The sequence below is a fragment of the Oncorhynchus mykiss genome, chromosome 27, assembly GCF_057628025.1.
Source record: "Oncorhynchus mykiss isolate SJ-2025 chromosome 27, ASM5762802v1, whole genome shotgun sequence".
NCBI classification, from domain to species: domain Eukaryota; kingdom Metazoa; phylum Chordata; class Actinopteri; order Salmoniformes; family Salmonidae; genus Oncorhynchus; species Oncorhynchus mykiss.
The window spans coordinates 1,277,911-1,301,285 of NC_143048.1; the positions used below are offsets into that span (position 1 = coordinate 1,277,911).

A 23,375-nucleotide genomic window follows, 5' to 3' on the forward strand; every position below is an offset into this window, starting at 1 on the left:
GTAAGTAAATAACGGCCCTCTCTTTGCTTACATCTCAGAGCTAACACACTCCCTGTCCCTCTCTCACCACTTCAGTGTTTGACCTTCACAGACACTCACACTGGACCCTCAAATGGTAGTGTGTGTCTCTGTGTGTGTGTGCGCACATGCGTGTGTGTGCATGAGGATCCATGTCCTTTACCATTTCAAACCCCTCTATCAGCCCACTGCATCCTGGACTTGAGGGCAGAGTCCTGCTCACACACACACACACATCAAATGCTGCTCACTAGTGACACAGAAACGTAAGTCAGGGTTCAGCAATCTCCCTTTCCTCTTTTCTTCAATTCGTGACCTTTCTCTCTTCTCTCTGAAAATGAGCCCAAGCCAGAGAGTCACAACAACTCCCTCCCACACACAGAGACACCGGCACATTCACACACATACTTTTTTATTGCCCTTAGCAACAGCCTGACACACACCCCCGGCACAGCGCAGCTGTCAAAAGGTGGTTTATGGGCAATAAGCTTATTCTCTCAGGTTAGAACAATCATAGGAGAGAAGTAGGAAGACGGAAGGAGAGAGAGAGAGAGAAAGAGAGAGAGAGAGGGGGGAGAGAGATGGAGGGATAAATGAGAACATTTCCGCTTTACTTACCTTTAATAAAGTTTTCAAGAGTTTGTCCTTACACTTCTTCTTTCTGTCTCCTTCCCTCCCTGTCTTTCTTTCTTTCTTTCTTTCTTCCTTGTCTCTCACTCTCTCCCTCTATGCAGAGTTAGTGAAGGACTATAAACACTGAGCACAAAGCAATTGAAGAGCGAGGGAGGGTGAAAGGAAGGCAGTGGGAGTGAAAGAGGGCGAGTTACAGAGTAAGAGAAAGCAGACAAACAGCATGAGCTGGGGGTTGAGAAGAAAAGAGAGAGAGAGAGAGAGAGAGAGAGAGAGGGTGAAGGAAGAGAGGCGGGAATCTGCTAAGGAGGTGGGGGATGGGAGGACAAAGAAAGTTAAAAATATAGAAAGATAGATAGAAAGAAGGGATAGGGATTGAAACAGTGTGAGATTAGTAAAACTGATTTTGATATACTTCTTAGAAAAGGAGCAGAGAAAAATGGATGGGTAATTTTACCCCATAGAGGGGAAAGGGAGGGGGGTCCATTTTCTTTGGCAAGCTTGCTTCTGTGTGCATTATTATAAAAAAAGACAGACAATTCCAAGAGAACGAAAGCCACATTCCTCAAAGTGAGAAAGACTGACAGGTAGAGAGAGAGAGAGAGAGAGAGGGAGAGAGAGAGAGAGGGAGAGAGAGAGAGAGAGAGAGAGGAAGAGAGAGAGCTTTCCTGTTCTTGCAATCATTTTACAACTTGTGGCACGTATTAAACCTAGATTTGGTATCTGTACTGACAATAACAACATGCCCATTCATGCATGGAGCTCTACACTCTTTAAAAAAAAAGGTGCTAGCTAGAACCTAAAAGGGTTCTTCGGCTGTCCCCATAGGATAACTATTTGAATAACCCTTTTCAGTTCCATGTAGAGACCTTTTCTTAATGTTCCACATGAAACCAAATAGGGTTATACATGGAACCAAAAAGGGTTCTCCTATGTGGACAGTCGAAGAACCATTTTGGAATCCTTTTTTTCTAAGTGTACCAAACCATTCATCTGTTCAGTGACCACTGTCATTGTGCACTTCCATACCTCTACCCCTAGAGGGCGTCCTCGCCCCCTTCCCTTCCCTGGTTACAGTCACCCACCACAGAGAGGTTCCAAATGGAACGCTATTCCCTATATAGGGCACTACTTTTAGCCAGAGCCTGCATGACTGTTGTTGTTGCTCGCGCACAGAAAGGACATTCTCTTCTCTGCCGACAACAAAATGCTGCCCTAATGAAGTTAGCCACTTGAGCGCACATCACAAGAGCACACTGCGAGCGCTGTAAATGAACAAGCACAACAAACAAAACCGGGGAGGCTGCCAATACTCTATTATGTAAATCTTACATAAGCAACATTAGTCCAGTGTTGTTGAAACACTAAGCTTACCTTGCTTTAATTGATGTGCATCTGTAAAAGGCTGATGAATTGGGGATATATACACACACACGTATGCACGTATACACACACGCACATAGAGACACGCTCAAACAAACAAACCAAAAAATCTCTTCCCTTTGCTTTCTCTGTCTCAGTCCAACAAACACACATTACAGATGTCATTCCTCTGTTTGTTAGTGTGTGTACACTGAAAAAATGACACGTTCTCTCTCTTAATCTCTCTCTCTCTCCTGTTTCTCTCCTCCCCTGACCCCTACTCGTCCCCTTCAGTGCGTCATCTATTAAAGAGAACAGCAGATTGAGAGAGTAAAAGAGAGGGAGGGGCAGACGGGGAGAAGGAGGGAGACAGTAGAGTCCTCCCCAGGGAGAGAGAATGACGTCACTGATCTAGGCATCAAGGCTACCCCTCTCTCTTCTCTCTCTATCTCTACCGAAAGGAAGGAGGGGAGACGACAGGGAGGAAGGAGAGAAGACTGGAGGAAAGAGAGAAAGAAAGACAGAGGGGGGAGGGGGAGGGGGGACAAAAGAAGAATATTCCGGATAAGAAAAAGGACAATGTCCGTCTCTTCAGAAAATAACAGAGGCTTCGAGGATATACCCGCTTTGTGGCTCCTTTAATAGGACATGTGTTACTTAAGTAGTTTTGGGGGGTATCTTCATTTTACTTTACTGTTTATATATTTTTTTTTATTTACTCCATTAAATTCAGAAAGAAAATATAGACTTATTACCCCCATAGACTTTCCCTGACATCCAAAAGTACTCGTTACATTTCGAATGCCCGGGCACCACAGAATTATGGTCCAATAATATGAATCTATCAATTTAACGTGTGGTAATCCCTATTGCCTCTGACCTGGCGTACTCACGAAACACAAATACTGCATTTGTAAATCATGTCTGAGTGTGCCCATGTCTGTCCATAAAAAATATTAAATAGATTAAATTGTCCCGTGAGTTTATTTATTAAAAATGTACGTGAATCATTTTCTATTAAGGTATCTTTACTTTTACTCAAGTACAACAATTGAGTACTTTTACCATGAGAGCAATAACCGTGTTTAATTCTCCAAGTGTCAAACACACACTCACATACACACACACACACACACACAGGTACACACACACATGCATACATACACAGTCCGCAATTCTACAAACAGTATAACAATTTCAAGGGAACTACACAGATATGAACATTTACATAAAATACTCAGTAATACGTATAGTACATATTGGATGACAACACACATAGGTGAAAAGGGGATTTTTATTTTATTTTTGTTTTAGGTATTCTATTGCACAGGCAGGTAGGTAGACAGAGAAGTGAGGAGACATTTGTGAGACAAAGTTGCGGAGGGACGAGGATTCTATCCCATGCAAACCCTGGCAGATAAGTGCTAAAGGACACTGATGTTATCCAGTAGACCAAAAGCAGGGCACAAAAAATTACTTCTTAACCTCATTTCTATAGGGCCCTGAGTTTTCCCTAACCATGTGACCTTACAGGGGCCTAAGGTTATAACTGGGCCCCAGAGTTTTGCCTGGTCAGTTCATATGGTCATACCCACAACTACCTCCTCATGCCTATCCACCCCTCCTCTCCTTCTGTTTTGTCCATCTCAGGTGATACACTGCACAGTTGTGAAACAACGAGATCAGGAAAAACACAAAGAGGGGAGTGAGAGTGAGAGAGAGAGAGAGAGGGGGGGGTAGGTGGGTTGGTGGATGGGTGGAACAGATGGAGAGAGAGAGGGAGAAACATTGTCAAGCAACCAAGTTAGAGTTAGAGAGAAAGATTTGCCAGGAGAGATGTTATGGAGGAATAGAGGGAAGTAGAAGGAAGAGGAGGGAGGACTTAAAATATGTCTGAGAGCATTTAAATAGAAAGCAGTGGACGAAGGAAAATAAACACAGACCGCATCCCATGTATTTAGGATACACAGGCTAAAATGGATGACAGTTAGTGACAAATGACAGTGGTGAGGGTTTTACATGATCTTAATAAATCAGCTTATTGTCTCAAGTCTTGATGATGAGCCTGCATAGGGTTAATCATAAATTAGTCAAATCTCAAATTATGCCACACTTTTCTCTAGATACACTATTGCACTATGTTTGGACAGCCCTTTGTAGGAAATAGGGTGCTATTTAGGACATAACCGTTGACCTCTCCAGCCCTGCCGATGGAGCCAGGACAGACGGAGAGTCTTGCTTCAGACAGGAAGGGGCTCACCCCACCGCCCTAAGGCAGGACACACACGCACACACAGGATACCCAGCCCTGATAAACCCCAGGTTCAGGTCACTCAAGGGCCTCCTTCTCCAGCCACTCAGGCTTGGCCTTTCCCATCACTCCCTCAACTGGTCACAGCAAAGCAACTGCTAACACTTTACTTGAGACTGAGGCCACCCAGAGACGTATGACAATGTATAAAAATGCATATGCATTTTGCTTAAAAAACATGGTTACAAAAATATAATGCTGATCTCATGACATGGATGGTCAGTCCTTGCATCTATATCTCTGTCTATGAATTTCAGAGTGGTTACATTTCTCCAGCCCCCTCAGCTGTTTAACAAAACAAGTGGCGAGGTGAAGGCTTTGTTGCTTTTCGAAATCTGGATTGTCACTTTAATGCTTTTTGATGCATTTCCTACACATTGAAAGTATGTATAGCATGTATAGTATAGCATCATCTCATAATGATCCTGATTTAAGACATATTATTATCATCATATGCCTTATAATAAGTTATATATATGCTCATACATGCTTATAACAAGTGATAACGCATTATTCCTGTTCGCTTCAAGTAAAGTGTTACCGTTACCGAGCAACCACCTCAGGGCGGCATGTCTGTGCGTCATTGCTGCTTCCTTGAAATAATCCTGTTTGGCTCAATTGGTAGAGCGTGGTGCTTGCAATGCCAGGCTTGCGGGTGTGATTCCCCCTGGGATCACTAATATGAAATTGTATGTCTGCACTGTAAATCACTTTGGGTATTTGTATTTATTATGGATCCCCATTAGCTGCTGCTTCCTGGGGTCCAGCAAAATTAAGGCAGTTAATCAAAAGAGAAGTTGACTAAATATGGAAATGGATCTCTGTATATAAAAGTATTGTAATGAAACAGGCAGGGAGCAGGTCTCGAACCCTCAACCTTCGAGCCCGAGGTCCGGCGCGCTATCGACTGTGCTGCAAAAGCATGCTCGTGCGGCAGGGTCGATTTCCGCGCTTATAAACCCAGGGTCGTTACACTACTCCCTCCTTTCAAAGAGCGCGTCCTCACGCTAGCTTGCGGCTCTACGTCTTACAGGAACGCGCTCACCGGCCAAGCACACGCACTGTCGTGGATGCAAGGTCCGATCACTTCTGACACCACTGTAATGAAACAGCAGGAAGCAGGTCTCGAACACTCGACTTTCGAGCCCGAGGTCCGGCGCGCTATCAAAAAAGCATGCTCGTGCGGCAAAGTCGATTTCTGCGCTTATAAACCCAGGGTCATTACACTATGTTACTCACGCCTGTGCGAGTAAGTGTTTCATGACATACACACATGTGCATGTCTCTGCATGCTACTATCCGGAACAGACCTGAGGTGCTTTGATGTCCTACATGCTAAAGTGTGATGAGATCAGCCCTTTGAGGCAGTGTAAATACCATTGGTCTTCTTAACACAGGTACTGGGAACAGTAGAGGCCTTGTAACAGTTTGTTGAGTTAGTGCACAGTGTGTCTAGCGGGCGACAGCCTGCTTGACTGTGGCCCAGTGCACAGATTGCGTTATTAATGATGTTCATTAGAGAGATAATGAAGATATTCAGAAATGCCCCTGGGGACTACAGGCTACTAATTGATTCACGGCATATTGGGCAGTGGTTGGGGACTGCTCTTCCAGCTCCGTAGGCCTACATTACAGACAGGTCTATACAGAGCCATAAGCCTGAAGCAGAGCCCATGCAGTAGGCCTACTTCACCTGCTCTCAGTTTGATGGTTGACAGACAAACACACATGAATAAACACACACAGAAATAAACACGCACACACACAAGACCTATCCAGCCCAAATTGTAACCAGATAGACTTATCTGTTCACAACAGACATTTCACATCTCACTTTGGTATCATAATACTGTTCCAATACCGAACAGATAGTCATTGTTGTGCATTTTTACATCCCATAATATTTAGGTGACAACGACACAATGCAACAGAACCATAGCAACAACAGGTACAGCCTGTCGGACTGGAATCTCAACATAACAAAACAAAAATGCCTGTCCCGTGTGACCAGTCAATAGCTGTGTGTTGGTTATCATAGTAAAATACATGGCTTTACTCCAGTTCCATAATATGTCCTTATGCCTACTTCAGCCAACATAGGCAGCAGTGTGTGGGCAAGGCACACCGAGTCAACAAAATACAAGACCTGAAGGAAGCCTTTTAGTGAGATTAAAGTGCTATATATTATATTCAAAACCGAGGACAAATGAAAAAGCAAAATGGAGAAGTTCAAAATAAACAAGTTAGGCCTAAATTTGTTATGTGCTGGCGTTCAAACTGAGTGTCTCCTAAGCTCCACAGCTGTGTGAGCTAAAACTAAAGCCCATGCACACGAGTGAGATCGAGAGAGCACAGGAGTGAGATAGAGAGAACACAGTACAACTCAACCATAGGCTGTGTGGCCCTTAAAGAGATGACAATGAATAAAACCTCAGCCTCTCTATGAATATTTACTGGTGTGGGCCTTGGGCTAAGCAACTTCTCTCTAACAACTTCAAATAAATACAATCAAATTATTACATGCAATAGCATGTAGGCCTATGCTGGAAAAACGTGTTTCTGGATTTATGCATGAGTGTCTGAGGCTGCACTTTCTCTTATGAAAGTATTTTGCTAAATTATGAAAAGATACCGACGTTTGTATGGAGAGAGCAAGTGCACCATTTTCATCACGGGCAGTGAGCGCCGAACACAGTATTTTAAGGATGGATATGAGGAGGACCAAAGCTTACCCGGGAATCTGCTCGAGCATTATTGTCCGCATAGCCTACAACATGTGCAGAATATAAACAAGTCAGATTCGAATCATGACTGCGAAATGGTTTAGCAGTAAGAAACACAACACAATAAATATGGTGATTGATTGCAATGGGGTTCGATCACATACGAGTCCACGGAGCTCTGTCTCCTGGTAAATTATGAGAAGAGTAGCATCACGTTTGACAAGATGATCAAATCATTACAAGACTTACGTTGTTCCGCAAATCTTGCAGAGCTACGCTCATCGTGCAACAGACAGCAAAATCGACCGCTGGGCGAGTGCAAGAGACACACTACCTCTGCTGCTGACGATTCCAGTGGCTGGATCGCGAAGCCATCTCTCTCGCTCTACCAAATCCTGTGGAACAACAAACAACAAAAGGATATGTACTAAACCCACACATGTCAATCTATCCGTATTGATCTAGGACCGCAATTGACCGCAATGGACTGTGCGCGCCAGAGCATAACATTACCTAATCCCAAAACGAGTGTCTCTCGAATGCAAGCAGAATAGACCTACAGCAGAATGTTTCCATGTTGGGAAAAAAGCCTTTTCACGCGTGTAGTCGGCCAACCCTGGGATGAACAAGAAGGAAGATTGCAATCACACTGCTGACTACACTCCGCCCTCTTACCTCTCTCTCTCTCTCTCTCTCTCTCTCTGTCTGTCTGTCTGTCTGTCTCTCTCTCTCTCTCTCTCTCTCTCTCTCTCTCTCTCTCTCTCTCTCTCTCTCACTCAATTCAATTTTCAATTCAATTGACTTTATTGACATGGCAAGTTCATTATTACTTACATTGTCAAAGTATACATATCGAAAAATACAAATATATATTTATATATAAAATATATATTTATATATAAATAAATAGTGGGACCAACAGCAATAATAATAGCATTAATGGACATGGTAGTACCATTAACAACAACTACAACAACAATATTAATGAGAACAACAATACATTAAAGCCAGTGTCAACATGGCCGAGAAGACACATGACGTGGTATGAAAGACAAAAAAAAACAAGATGGGAAAAATTATCGACATTACTTTGCACTTTTCACTGGCTGTCCCTTAGGTTGTGGCAGAAGGACACATATTTGGCTGCCAAAACTGCACATTTTGGCTTTTCACCAAATAAATATTAGATTTTTTCTTCATCTTTTATAGTTTCAAATTCTTTGTATTGAATTATAATTTTGGGAAAGAAATATTCTCTTAGGTCTGAGTATTTGTCACAGTGTAATAGGAAATGCAGCGCTGTCTCTACCTCTCCCCTGGAGCAGAGTGAGTTGGGATGGTGTTCTTTGGCTTCTCCTTTTTTCCTCCAAACGGTCATTATGGCCAAACAGTTCTATTTTTGTTTCATCAGACCAGAGGACATTTCTCCAAAAAGTACGATCTTTGTCCACATGTGCAGTTGCAAACCGTAGTCTGGCTTTATTATCGTGGTTTTGGAGCAGTGGCTTCTTCCTTGCTGAGCGGCCTTTCAGGTGATATAAGACTCGTTTTACTGTGGATATAGATACTTGTGTACCTGTGTCCTCCAGCCTCTTCACAAGGTCCTTTGCTGTTGTTCTGGGATTGATTTGCACTTTTCGCACCAAAGTACGTTCATCTCTAGGAGACAGAACGCGTCCCCTTCCTGAGCGGTATGATGGCTGCGTGGTCCCATGGTGTTTATACTTATACTTATACTTGCTTACTATTGTTTGTACAGATGAACGTGGTACCTTCAGACATTTGGAAATTGCTCCCAAGGATGAACCAGACTTGTGGAGGTCTATACTTTTTTTTCTGAGGTCTTGGCTGATTTCTTTTGATTTTCCCATAATGTCAAGCAAAGAGGCACTGAGTTTGAAGGTAGGCCTTGAAATACATCCACAGGTACACCTCCAATTGACTCAAATTATGTCAATTAGCCTATCAGAAGCTTCTAAAGCCATGACATAATTTTCTGGAATTTTCCAAGCTGTTTAAAGGCACAGTCAATTTAGTGTATGTGAACTTCTGAACCACTGGAATGGTGATACAGTGAATTATAAGTGAAATAATCTCTCTGTAAACAATTGTTGGAAAAAATACTTGTGTCATGCACAAAGTAGATGTCCTAACCGACTTGCCAAAACTATAGTTTGTTAACAAGAAATGTGTGGAGTGGTTGAAAAACTAGTTTTAATGACTCCAACCTAAGTGTATGTAAACTTCCAACTTCAACTATACATTGCATCAATCAAATATTGTAAGTGGCTGGCCAGTAATTGAATAATGCTGCAATGGCTACAAACCAAAATTAAAATGTGTTGACTGGCTTCAGACCAGCACACTTGTGCAGTGATTTGAAGAACCTCTGAAATTGCAGCAGTTCTTTAGTCCAGAAATAATGCATTGGGTGACAAGTCACAGATGACCAACATTTGGAGGTCATTAGATAGATATACGGATGTACCGCATTAATAAATAACAACTGCGTCCCAAATGGCTCCTTAACCACTATAGTTTACTACTTTTGACCAGGGCCCATAGGCCACACAGACACTATAAAAATTTTTTTTTTTTTTTTGGGGGGGGGGGGGGGGGGTTGTATTGTTTGATTTACACAACATGCCTACCACTTTGAAGTTGCAAAATATTTTTGGGTGTGAAACAAACAAGACTTATGACAAAAACTGAAAACTTGAGGGTGCATAACTGTTCACTCCCCCAAAGCCAATACTTTGTAGAGTCACCCTTTGCAGCAATTCGAGCTGCAAGTCTCTTGCATTCTATAAGCTTGGCATATCGAGCCACTGGAATTTTTTCCCATTCTTCAAGGCAAAACTGCTCCAGCTCCTTCAAGTTGGATGGGTTCCGCTGGTGTACAGCAATCTTTAATTCATACCACAGATTCTCAATTGGATTGAAGTCTGGGCTTTGACTAGGCCATTCCAAGACATTTAAATGTTTCCCCTTAAACCACTCGAGTGTTGCTTTAGCAGTATGCTTAGGGTCATTGTCCTACTGGAAGGTGAACCTCTGTCCCAGTCTCAAATCTCTGGAAAACTGAAAAAGGTTTCCCTCAAGAATTTCCCTGGTCAATTCTGACCAGTTTCCCAGTCCCTGCCAATGAAAAACATCCCCACAGCATGATGCTGCTTCACTGTGTGGATGGTATTCTCGGGGGTGATGAGAGGTGTTGGGTTTGCGCCAGACATATCATTTTCCTTGATGCCCAAAAAGCTACATTTTAGTACCCCTTGCTTTGTGGGGTGCAGACTCTGGGGCCTTTCAGAAGAGGTGTATATATACTGAGATCATGTGACAGATCATGTGACACTTAGATTTCACACAGGTGGACTTTATTTAACTAATTATGTGACTTCTGAAGGTAATTGGATGTACAGTACCAGATCTTATTTAGGGGCTTCACAGCAAAGGGGTTGAATACATATGCACACACCCCTTTTCTGTTAGTTTAAAAATATATATATTTAAAAAGTTATTTTTTACATTTCACTTCACCAATTTGTACTATTTTGTGTATGCGTCCATTACATGAAATCCAAATAAAAATTCATTTAAATGACAGGTTGTAATGCAACAAAATAGGAAATACGCCAAGGGGGATGAATACTTTTGCAGGGCAGTCTACACATTCTCACGGACACCAATCTAATCTCTCAATTGTTTTTGCCACATACTCATTTGTGTGCACGTACACACACACACACACACACACACACACACACACACACACACACACACACACACACACACACACACACACACACACACACTTTGTCAACACAAATGTCTTACTGAGGTGGGTTGGTCTCAGGTATCTCACAGAGCACAACTGTGGCACTCAGGAAAAGTCATTTCTTCTTGTTTCTAAAGTCAATCAAGTTTTCTTTCTGTGCTGCTGAGTCTTTCTCACCTCTCTCTCTCTCTCTCTCTCTCACCCTCTTTCTCTCAGACTGTCTCCCTCCCTTCAAAGGTCTAGCCTTGCCATTGGAGAGCAATGAGCTCTTCTCAACACAATTCAGACCCATTGACTTTTTCATATTTTATTACGTTACAGCCTTATTCTAAATGGATTACATAAAACATTTTCCTCATTAATCTACACACAATACCCCACAATGACAAAGCAAAAATTGTTTTTTAGAATTTTTTGCAAATGTATTAAAAATAATAACAGAAATACTTTATTTAAATAAGTATTCAGACCCTTTGCTATGATACTCAAAATTCAGCTCAGGTGCATCCTAGAGTCCACCTGTGGTAAACTCAATTGATTGGACTTGATTTAGAAAGACACACCTGTCTATATATGGTCCCACAGTTGACAGTGCATGTCAGAGAAAAAAACAAGCCATGAGGTCGAAGGAATTGTCCGTAAAGCTCCGAGACAGGGCTGTGTCTGTACATGTCTGGGGAAGGGTACAAAAAATGTCTGCAGCATTGAAGGTCCCTATAAACACAGTGGTCTCCATCATTCTTAAATGGAAGAAGTTTGGAACCATCAAGACTCATATGTGCAATTACAATTGATTTACCGTCTGGACCCGATTGGACCCATCCTCTATTAATTTTATTAGTGAGGTGATGAGAAAACTGGGCAAGCTTGTTATCTGTGTCAGCCAATTGAAACTGGTTCCGGCCTCTCACATATCGTGCGCCTGTTGCTGAGGAGAGTGAGATCAAGAAAGAGGAGCCTTGGCCGAAGGCTACTGTTGATTACGAAGATGGAAGTATTTTTCATTGAAGTCAAATTAAAGTTAGAGGAGAAAGAGTAGCCAGGTGAAAGAGAGAAGGTGAATGCCCTCTTTGGGGACAAGTTTTGCTTTTAGTGGACTATTCAGGGTTGATACAATTAAAAAACTTAAATGTATTTATTTTTGCATTTATTACGATTAGTTTTATCATTATTATTATTATATATCATTATTATTATTGTATGCATATTTATCCTAATAAAAAAACAGTTATTTAAAGTGTTTGTTTCATTCTGTTGATTTCTCGTTTTCCCGAGGGCGCCAGGCTGCTCAGCATTACGCAATACTGCCACCATAATTACCTCCCCTATATCTGCCTGTTCCCCAGCTCTGTTCCCCGCTTCAGCATTAATTATCGTGTGTCGTTGTGTGTTCTGACGCTGTTCCTGTCCTGTTCCATGTCTGTGCAATATTACATGTTCACTCTCCATACCTGCTTCTCTAATCTAGCGTAGGTTCTTACAGAGAGCTGAAGCCACCAAATGAAGCACCGGGGAGGGCTGGCTCATCAGTTAGTGGTGAAGTCGGGTCGGGGGACCGCCGCCAATGGAACCAGGGGTGCTTCAGCTGGCTCGTCGGGCGTCTGAGCCATTTCTGGCTTGAGAGGTTTCCTTGCCCCAGGTTGGCTCGGCAGGCGCCCATCGCACATCAGGCCTCAGCAGGACAGATAGTTTTTAAGCCTCAGCCAGCTCATCGGGCACCCACGCATCAGCAGGACCGCCAGTCTTTCATGCCTCCGCCAGATTGCCAAGCTCCCACGCCTCTGCCGGTTCGTCGGAATGTTACGCCCAGCCGGCTTGTCCCGTGACTGTGCCTCAGCCGGCCCTTCAGGCTTGCCCAGGTGGGACGCCGGGTGGCGCCCTAGAGGGAGAGGGTACTGTCACGTCCTCCCTCCCTGGCGCTCGAGGGCGCAAGGCTGGCCAGCATTACGCACTCCTGCCACCATCATTACGCACACATGCTTTCCTCGTCACGCGCATCAGCTGGACTCAATCACCTGTGTTATTACAACCCTTATATCTGTCTGTTCCCCAGCTCTGTTCCCCGCTTCAGCATTAATTGTCGTAGGTCGTTATGATACCCGGTTCTGACACTGTTCTTGTCCTGTTCCATGTCTTTGCAATATTACATGTTCACTCTCCATACCTGCTTCTCTGCTCCAGCGTTGGATCTTATAGTTGAGACATTTTCATTGGCTAAATTATGTTGCAACTGTATGCTAATCCTAATGTTTTCAGCAATATTTTACAATAGCCTGTTCGTATTCTCCCTATAAACAATGTCTTGACTTACGTTTCATAACACCCTTAAATGTTTGGAAACCTTTGTAAAGGTGTGCAAAACTGTCATCAAGAAAAGGGTGGCTACTTTTGATTTGTTTAAAACCACTTTATAATCTACACTCGGCACAGCCAGTGCCACCCCTCATAGCCTGGTTCTTCTCTAAGTTTCTTCCTAGGTTTTGGCCTTTCTAGGGAGGTTTTCTTAGCCACTGTGCTTCTACACCTGCATTGCTTGCTGTTTGGGGTTTTAGGCTGGGTTTCTGTACAGCACTTTGAGATTTCAGCTGATGTACGAAGGGCTAAATAAATACATTTGATTTCATTTGATTTAACCAAAACAGTAATGGACAAGGCATATTGACATTAAAATCAAATCAAATCAAATCACATTTTTTTTGTCACACATACACATGGTTAGCAGATGTTAATGCGAGCGTAGCGAAATGCTTGTGCTTCTAGTTCCGACAATGCAGTAATAACCAACAAGTAATCTAGCTAACAATTCCTAAACTACTACCTTATAGACACAAGTGTAAGGGGATAAAGAATATGTACATAAAGATATATGAATGAGTGATGGTACAGAGCGGCATAGGCAAGATACAGTAGATGGTATTGAGTGCAGTATATACATATGAGATGAGTATGTAAACAAAGTGGCATAGTTACAGTGGCTAGTGATACATGTATTACATAAAGATGCAGTAGATGATATAGAGTACAGTATATACATATACATATGAGATGAATAATGTAGGGTATGTAACATTATATTAGGTAGCATTGTTTAAAGTGACTAGTGATATATTTTACATCATTTCCCATCAATTCCCGTTATTAAAGTGGCTGGAGTTGAGTCAGTGTGTTGGCAGCAGCCACTCAATGTTAGTTGTGGCTGTTTAACAGTCTGATGGCCTTGAGATAGAAGCTGTTTTTCAGTCTCTCGGTCCCAGCTTTGATGCACCTGTACTGACCTCGCCTTCTGGATGATAGCGGGGTGAACAGGCAGTGGCTCGGGTGGTTGTTGTCCTTGATGATCTTTATGGCCTTCCTGTGACATCGGGTGGTGTAGGGAGAGGCATGTGTAGCTGAGTGATCATAGGTATCCAGTGAGTAGCTCGGCGGCTGGAGACACGGTGATTCAGACAGCTAGCGGGCCGGGGCTAGCAAGCTAGCAGAAGGGCCTTAGAGGGACATCGCAATGGAAGAAGTCTGTTGTAGCCCCCTCATGTTGTTACATCAGCAGACCAGTCGTGATGGATCAGCAGGGCTCCATGTGGTAAAAAGGTTCAGGCCAAATGGCAAAATAGGTATAGTGGCCAAAGAATTTGTCCGATGGGCCTCTTCAGCTCACAGTCCGATATGCTCTAGACAGCTAGCGGGCCGTAGATAGCAGGCTAGCAGATGGGCATTCAGGGGACGTCGTGACGGAGAAGCCAGTTGAAAAACCCCCACGGGCAGATTACGTCGGTAGACCCATACCACATTGGGTGAGGCGGATTGCAGGAAAGTATGTTGAAGTTGAGGTTAAGAAAAATATTTCAAAAATATATGCAAAGAAAAAAGATATAAAAAGATATATACGACAAGATAAAGAAAAAGACATCTGACTGCTACGCCATCTTGGAAAATACATCCCCGTCCTCTCCAAAGTAACTATGGTTAGATAATACAATCACAATTGATTACGATGCACAACGATGATGTCATTTGAAACACTTATCTTCTTCTATCTTTTTTACTACAAAACATAGGAATTCACCATTTTCACATATGTTGATGTTGGGGTGGTGCTGGAGATGATGAATATGAAGTTGAAAAAGTGTGAAGTTTCCCTTTAATATCATACAGTGGAAGCCTAGTCCTATGCAAGCAAATCCCTGATGCATTTTTCCCAAAATGTTTTTATGAATATTGGCAGCAACAACAGAATAAACACATTTTGAATTACATACCTACAGTAGAAAAGAGGTGAATATCTTCTTTCTAATGATGTCAACTTTATTTATCAAATTACACTCGTTGCAGCCAATTACGCTCACTGGAGTATCTGACATAGGCTTTGAAACAAAAGAGGACCATAGTGAACGTACCAAATGCTATAGTAATATTTAGAATCATATCAATATGTGTGTCTGGATGGAAGTGTAGCTCCATCCACCATTGGCCCCATCCTATTGAGTGAAGTAGGCCTAATTATCAAACCAATAACAGCAAAATGCTTAATCAAAACAAATCTTAGCGGTGCTTTCCAAGCTGCTATTCACTGCGGCAGACGGGCCCACAATTTGCAGTCTGTGAACCATATGCGTTGGTGTATGTCTTAAAACTAGATAAAAGCACTTCTAATCAGACCCATACCAGATGCAGAGCACACAATGCTTAGCCTTGAGCTGCAGTGGTCATCATAGCATCACCATAGAGACCAGTTAAGGCGTTGTCATAGTATTGCCATTAGCAACTGTCTCCAACCATTTAGGGCGTTTCCCATGCCGTGCTGCCGTCTGTAATGTTTGTTCAACTGACCTACGTATAACACAAATCAGAAGGAATCATGGTCCAAAATAATTCTAGACTAAAATTAGACTGTATGGTACTTGGACCTACATGGAGGTCCACTCTACCACGCTGAAAATCATTAACAGAGCTATAGATGTAAGGACCAATATTCCTAGAGATCAATGGGATAGTTTTAAACATGTTTTGAAGCTATTCATGATTTGTTTACAAAGACTCAAATGACAACAAACCAAACAAATAGAGTAAATGGCGCACAACTTTTGGTATATCATAGTGACAGGGTAACACTTTACTTGACACCCAGCATCATAACATGTTATGACACAGTCATAAATATCTTATAATATGATCATAACACTGTCATGACACATATTTAGACTTGTTCTGACATGTTGCGTCATTTTATGGCTGGCTATGACACCTACATAAGAGTGTGAAAACCCAAAAAAAGCAGATTTCACCTATTTGGGAGAACTCTAATCCTCCATCTTTATGTGTAGCAAACGGGGTCGCTTTCTCTGACATATCTCATGTCATTCATCTTATTGTAGTCACTGATCATGTGTCCTCTTGTCAAACATTCCAGCAATTACAATGAGCCCGTCCTCCTATAGTTCTTGCCACTAGCCCACTCTGGTTCAAATTGATAATAAGTTGTCATGCTGCAAGCCCTGAGTTGGTGAATATTGCTGGCCTCTTTGGTCTATTGTATAGAATGGAACCACTCTCAGCCCAAGCCTGTGTACATTCCCTGAGGCATCCTGCTGGGTGGACCTGACAGGAAATCCTTTACTTGATGATTCCTGAGATGGCTCTGTGGAAAGATTAGGTCTCGGAGGGATGCGTCTTATCGTTTTTTATCTAGGGCAAGGCCTAAGCTTCTCTTCCTTTATATATATATACAGTACCAGCCCAAAATGTGGACACATCTACTCAATCAAGGATTTTTCTTTATTTTTACTATTTTCTACATTGTAGAATAATAGTGAAGACATCAGAAATGAGAAAAAACACATATGGAATATTGTAGTAATTAAAAAAGTGTTAAACAAATCTAAATATATTTAATATTTTAGGTTTTTCATAGTAGCCACCCTTTGCCTTGATGACAGCTTTCTCTGGTTGAAGGAGTTCCCACATATGCTGAGCACTTGTTGGCTGCTTTTCCTTCACTCTGTGGTTCAACTCATCCCAAACCATCTCACTTGGTTTGAGGTAGGGTGATTGTGGAGGCCAGGTCATTTGATGCAGCACTCCATCACTCTCCTTGGTAAAATAGTGCTTACATAGCCTGGAGGTATGTTTTCAGTCATTGTTCTGAAGAGAAAAATAATTGATAGTCCCACTAAGTGCAAACCAGACGGGATGGCGTATCGCTGCAGAATGCTATGGTAGCCATGCAGGTTAAGTGTGCCTTGAATTCTAAATAAATCACAGACAGTATCACCAGCAAAGCACCACCACACCATCACAGCTCCTCCTCCATGCTATACGGCGTGAAATTGGGCTGCAATTTCTGAGGCTGGTAACTCTAATGAACTTATCCTCTGTAGTACAGGTAACCCTGGGTCTTCCTTTACTGTGGCGGTCCTCATGAGAGCCAGTTTCACCATAGCTCTTGATGGTTTTTGCAACTGCACTTGAAGAAACTTTCAAAGTTCTCGAAATGTTCCGGATTGCCTGACCTTCGTGTCTTAAAGTAATGATGGACTGTCGTTTCTCTTTGCTTATTTAGGCTGTTCTTGCCATAATATGGACTTTTACTAAATAGAGCTATCTTCTGTATACCACCCCTGCCTTGTAACAACACAACTGATTGGCTCAAATGTATTAAGAAGGAAATAAATTCCACAAATTAACTTTTAATAACAAGGCACACTTGTTTTTATTTTATTTATTTTACCTTTATTTAACCAGGTAGGCAAGTTGAGAACAAGTTCTCATTTACAATTGCGACCTGGCCAAGATAAAGCAGAGCAGTTCGACAGATACAACGACACAGAGTTACACATGGAGTAAAACAAACATACAGTCAATAATACAGTATAAACAAGTCTATATACAATGTGAGCAAATGAGGTGAGAAGGGAGGTAAAGGCAAAAAAGGCCATGGTGGCAAGGTAAATACAATATAGCAAGTAAAACACTGGAATGGTAGTTTTGCAATGGAAGAATGTGCAAAGTAGAAATAAAAATAATGGGGTGCAAAGGAGCAAAATAAATAAATAAATTAAATACAGTTGGGAAAGAGGTAGTTGTTTGGGCTAAATTATAGGTGGGCTATGTACAGGTGCAGTAATCTGTGAGCTGCTCTGACAGTTGGTGCTTAAAGCTAGTGAGGGAGATAAGTGTTTCCAGTTTCAGAGATTTTTGTAGTTTGTTCCAGTCATTGGCAGCAGAGAACTGGAAAGAGAGGCGGCCAAAGAAAGAATTGGTTTTGGGGGTGACTAGAGAGATATACCTGCTGGAGCGTGTGCTACAGGTGGGAGATGCTATGGTGACCAGCGAGCTGAGATAAGGGGGGACTTTACCTAGCAGGGTCTTGTAGATGACATGGAGCCAGTGGGTTTGGCGACGAGTATGAAGCGAGGGCCAGCCAACGAGAGCGTACAGGTCGCAATGGTGGGTAGTATATGGGGCTTTGGTGACAAAACGGATTGCACTGTGATAGACTGCATCCAATTTGTTGAGTAGGGTATTGGAGGATATTTTGTAAATGACATCGCCAAAGTCGAGGATTGGTAGGATGGTCAGTTTTACAAGGGTATGTTTGGCAGCATGAGTGAAGGATGCGTTGTTGCGAAATAGGAAGCCAATTCTAGATTTAACTTTGGATTGGAGATGTTTGATATGGGTCTGGAAGGAGAGTTTACAGTCTAACCAGACACCTAAGTATTTGTAGTTGTCCACGTATTCTAAGTCAGAGCCGTCCAGAGTAGTGATGTTGGACAGGCGGGTAGGTACAGGTAGCGATCGGTTGAAGAGCATGCATTTAGTTTTACTTGTATTTAAGAGCAATTGGAGGCCACGGAAGGAGAGTTGTATGGCATTGAAGCTTGCCTGGAGGGTTGTTAACACAGTGTCCAAAGAAGGGCCGGAAGTATACAAAATGGTGTCGTCTGCGCAGAGGTGGATCAGAGACACACCTGCAGCAAGAGCGACCTCATTGATGTATACAGAGAAGAGAGTCGGTCCAAGAATTGAACCCTGTGGCACCCCCATATAGACTGCCAGAGGTCCGGACAACAGACCCTCCGATTTGACACACTGAACTCTATCAGAGAAGTAGTTGGTGAACCAGGCGAGGCAATCATTTGAGAAACCAAGGCTGTTGAGTCTGCCGATGAGGATGTGGTGATTGACAGAGTCGAAAGCCTTGGCCAGATCAATGAATACGGCTGCACAGTAATGTTTCTTATCGATGGCGGTTAAGATATCGTTTAGGACCTTGAGCGTGGCTGAGGTGCACCCATGACCAGCTCTGAAACCAGATTGCATAGCAGAGAAGGTATGGTGAGATTCGAAATGGTCGGTAATCTGTTTGTTGACTTGGCTTTCGAAGACCTTAGAAAGGCATGGTAGGATAGATATAGGTCTGTAGCAGTTTGGGTCAAGAGTGTCCCCCCCTTTGAAGAGGGGGATGACCGCAGCTGCTTTCCAATCTTTGGGAATCTCAGACGACACGAAAGAGAGGTTGAACAGGCTAGTAATATGGGTGGCAACAATTTCGGCAGATAATTTTAGAAAGAAAGGGTCCAGATTGTCTAGCCCGGCTGATTTGTAGGGGTCCAGATTTTGCAGCTCTTTCAGAACATCAGCTGAATGGATTTGGGAGAAGGAGAAATGGGGAAGGCTTGGGCGAGTTGCTGTTGGGGGTGCAGTGCTGTTGACAGGGGTAGGAGTAGCCAGGTGGAAAGCATGGCCAGCAGTAGAAAAATGCTTATTGAAATGTTCAATTATGGTGGATTTATCAGGGATTTATGTTAATTGAAATGCATTCCAGGTGACTACCTCATGAAGCTGGTTGAGAGAATGCCAAGAGTGTCCAAAACTGTCATCAAGGCAAAGGGTAGCTACTTTGAAGAATCTCAAATATAAAATATAGTTTGATGTATTTAACACTTTTTTGGTTACTACAGGATTAAATGTCTGTTATTTCATCAATTTGATGTCTTCACTATTATTCTACAATGTAGAAAATTTTAAAAATAAAGAAAAACCCTGGAATGAGTAGGTGTGGTCCAAACTTTTGACTGTTACTGTATATCTTTTTTTAAACTATCAAAAGTATTCAAACCATACTATTCTTGATGATCTTTTGAAACTATCAAAACTATTTTAAAACTTTACTTTCACGGAAGACATTTTGTTTTGTTTTGTTTTTACAATTAGTATTATTATGCATAGTGGCTAAAGCAAAACACCATCAGTTATTGTACCCAGGATAGTGAATATGACCTCTATTTTATGTCTATTTTGGGTCAAGAGTTTGAGTCTGTTATTGTTGAATAGAGGCTGACTTGGAAAAGTGGTATGTTTGTTTTCTTAAAAACCTCGAACATGAAAGCACAAGTGTAAAATTGATATTTATGATATCTTAAAAATAAATGTTACTTAATAAGATGCTACAGTTGATGCTGCTTTGAATTCTCATGTGTGTCTGTGAACACCTTCCCAGGGGTCAGGAGTGCAGGTATGTGTTCGATTACAGCTGCCTGTATGTTCTGTGAACCGTCTTTCCTCTCTGCTTACTTATCAGAGTGCATCGTCTGCCCAGAACGAGCTCTGAGATTAGCAATATGTTGATATTCTCATATCATTATAGTATAGCAGACTTTGAGTGAAGGAACAAATCCAAATGTCAGTTTGTGCCATTTGCATTTTAAGTGTGTCTTTCAGCTCACTGACACAGCTTTAGATGTTTTTTAGTAGGCCTATAAGAATATAAGTGTATCACTGGAAACCAGTTATTTATATTTACACTAGAGGACTGACAGGGGGTGCTGTTTTGAAGCCATCACAATTATTTTGCTCAGAAAGACTTGCCTTCAGAAAGTATTCAAACCCTTCAACTTTTTCCACATTCTGTTGTGTTACAGCATGCATTTAAAATGGATTAAATGTAAATGTTTTGTCACTGGCCTACACACAATACCCTATAATGTCAAAGCGGAATTGTGTTCTTGATTTATTTATTTTTTTTCACAAATTAATAAAAACATTAAAAGCTGAAAAAAATGTCATGCGCAATGTGCAACCACAGTGGTCATCCTCTGTTGCTCCTGGGGAACCTAGATTTACATTTTAGTAATTTAGCAGATACTTTTATCCACAGCAATTTACAGTAGTGAGTGCATACAACTCTGTACTGGTCCGCTGTGGGAATCAAACCCACAACCCTAGCGTTGCAAGTGCCATGCTCTACCAACTGAGACATACGGGACCAGTCTGTGTCCTCCGCCGCGTCACCGTTGCTACTGTAGAACACCCTGGAAATGCTTTGCTGCTTTGGTATGTCTCCCACTGATGTGGCTTCCTCGCTGCCAGATACTACATCTTGGTCCGCAACTGTGCAATGCTCTCACACAATGACTTGAACATCTCTTTTAGAACTGACATTGTCTCCAACTGGAGGCAGAGTAACCTTGCTTGTCCCACACATGTTCAGTTTGTATTGAGCAGTGTCTTTGCTTTCCAGCAAGTCTAGCTGCCTTATCTGATCAAGCGCTGAAGCAATGCTGATTGCCTCTTCCAATGTATTTTGGTACTGCCATCCGCAGGTGCACACAAAGATCACTGCACCCAATGTGTGTAATAAAATGGTTTTGTGCTAGTGAATCACGTGTGCTCGTGCTATAATCTGGATAAGACCTTGAAGCTATCTTGCTTAAATCATGCACAAAGCCATGAATGCACTCTCACTTTACGGATTTTGTCCTGAAAAAAAACACAATCCCAGTCAGCATGTTTCGGTGGTTCAAAATGCCTCTGCTGTTGCAATCGTTCTTGGTATCATGAGGTAAAATACTACAAAATCTCTGCACATTTCCCCTCAGCAACAGCATGAGAAAGTTCAAACGATCTGCCATGCACCATCCATTCACTTGCGCTGCTAGCGGCCCATTCAACTTTTTTTCCCCTCTAAAGATTCTGGCAGTAATATCGGCCAGTCAATCCGCCTGTCCATGGCACCCGGCTGATCCACCACCGGCTGTCGGTCGGCCGGTGGTTGTTTGATTGCTGTTCCCGGATTGTTCGACTTCTCCCTCAATTTTCCCATGTAACTAACCATCTAAAGTTAGCGAATCTTGCAAGTTGCTGCTAGAACTAGTTAAGGTGCTGATCCCACCGCTGTCCCCAATTTATAACGATTTTGTGTGACTCAAAACTCTAACCGCTGGACTACCTGCCACCCTGTACTGTTGTCAGTAACTCAAATGGTCTCTGATCTGCCTAATACCATCAGTATTTGAGTACAAACATTTCCCTTTCCTGGGGTTCAGGGTTTGATGTGAGGGTCTTCCTTTCGATTTGTCATTCATTTAGGGGTGTTGAGTACCTTGATTTGACTGAGGTCCTGTCCTGTAACTTAAAGGAGCCTCTTAACCCATAGAAGCCAGGACCCAGTTTTCCTTGCATGTAAACTGAGGCCAGGCCGAAATTATATTTTTGCATCTACCTGTCAATTTTGAGATTTGTTGGTATTTTTTTTCCATTTAATAGTTGTATTTTCAAAAAGTAAACATAAAAATGTCAAACCTTGAAGGAAATAAACATTTTCTTTAGTTTATTATACATTTTTTTGAATTTTACCGTTTTAAAACGGACATACATCGGTCACGTTCGTTAGAATGAATGTCGGACCAAGGCGCAGCGTCCACATCTTTATTTTGGTGAAACTTAACAAAACAATAAACAATAGACTAACAAACCGTGACTACAGCGGTGCAATGTGCACTAACCTAACTCAAAACAAGATCCCACAAAAAACAGTGGGGAAATGGCTGCTAAATCTACGATAAACGATAAACAGCTGCCTCTGATTGGGAACCATACCAGGCCAACATAGACATACAATAACCTAGATAACCCACCTTAGTCACACCCCGACCTAACCAACATAGAGAATAAAAGGCTCTCTATGGTCAGGGTGTGACAACAATCATTTCAAAGCTCAATACATTAAATTACACATTATTTAAAAGTGTATTTCATAGAGGGTGTTACAAACATAACTATATTTGAGATGGTGATGAGATGGTGATCTGGTCTAAATAGGCGTTTAGAAGTCTAAATTCAGTGTACTTTAATTTTGCTAAAGTCTGAGCTTCAGAAGCAACTGCATTGACCAAATGTTGTGTGTTTATCCATAGATATATTCCCCAGACTTGCCCGGAGGGGATTGTTGATATGTTGTCCATTTTTTAAAATTCCAGATAAGAGTTTTTGGGGAAAAATACATTTTATGTACACGTCTTCAGTATTTTACAGATATGTATTTTTTAAGTATTTATTTAGAATCATACTACCATATACCCATAGACTTCAAGTCATTGCACTAATGCTAGTTAGCATTGGCTCGCTAAACTACCTATAACGTCCCTTATACTGGACACAGAGACATAAAAATTGTATAAATGAGTTAATCTGACTCTGGGGAATTAGATAAAGGGCCATTGCCAAAATCCCAAAGTATCCCTTTAAGCAGTGATTTGGACTGCCCAAGGAGACC

General features: G+C 42.0%; 1 protein-coding gene across 12 annotated transcripts in view; it reads right to left on the reverse strand.

The window, feature by feature from the left end:
* LOC110507290 (endothelin-converting enzyme 2) overlaps positions 1 to 23,375 on the reverse strand; it is a 232,875-nt gene that overhangs the window by 99,981 nt on the left and 109,519 nt on the right. For 3 of the 12 annotated variants that reach the window (XR_016492575.1, XR_016492574.1, XM_021587172.3), the window contains exons 1-2: positions 7,558 to 7,786; positions 7,294 to 7,439 (exon numbers count right to left, since the gene is read on the reverse strand). The exons of 1 other annotated variant lie outside the window; for it this stretch is intronic. Coding sequence is in view for 2 of the 11 variants with exons in the window: in XM_021587172.3 (XP_021442847.1) it covers positions 7,294 to 7,326 (33 nt within the window). In the remaining 9 variants the exon portion in view is untranslated. Of the gene's footprint in view, positions 1 to 636; positions 948 to 2,022; positions 2,318 to 7,053; positions 7,089 to 7,293; positions 7,440 to 7,557; positions 7,787 to 23,375 lie in introns of those variants that run through there. 8 more of the 12 variants (XM_090224131.1, XM_090224128.1, XM_090224134.1 and 5 more) reach the window with 8 other exon arrangements.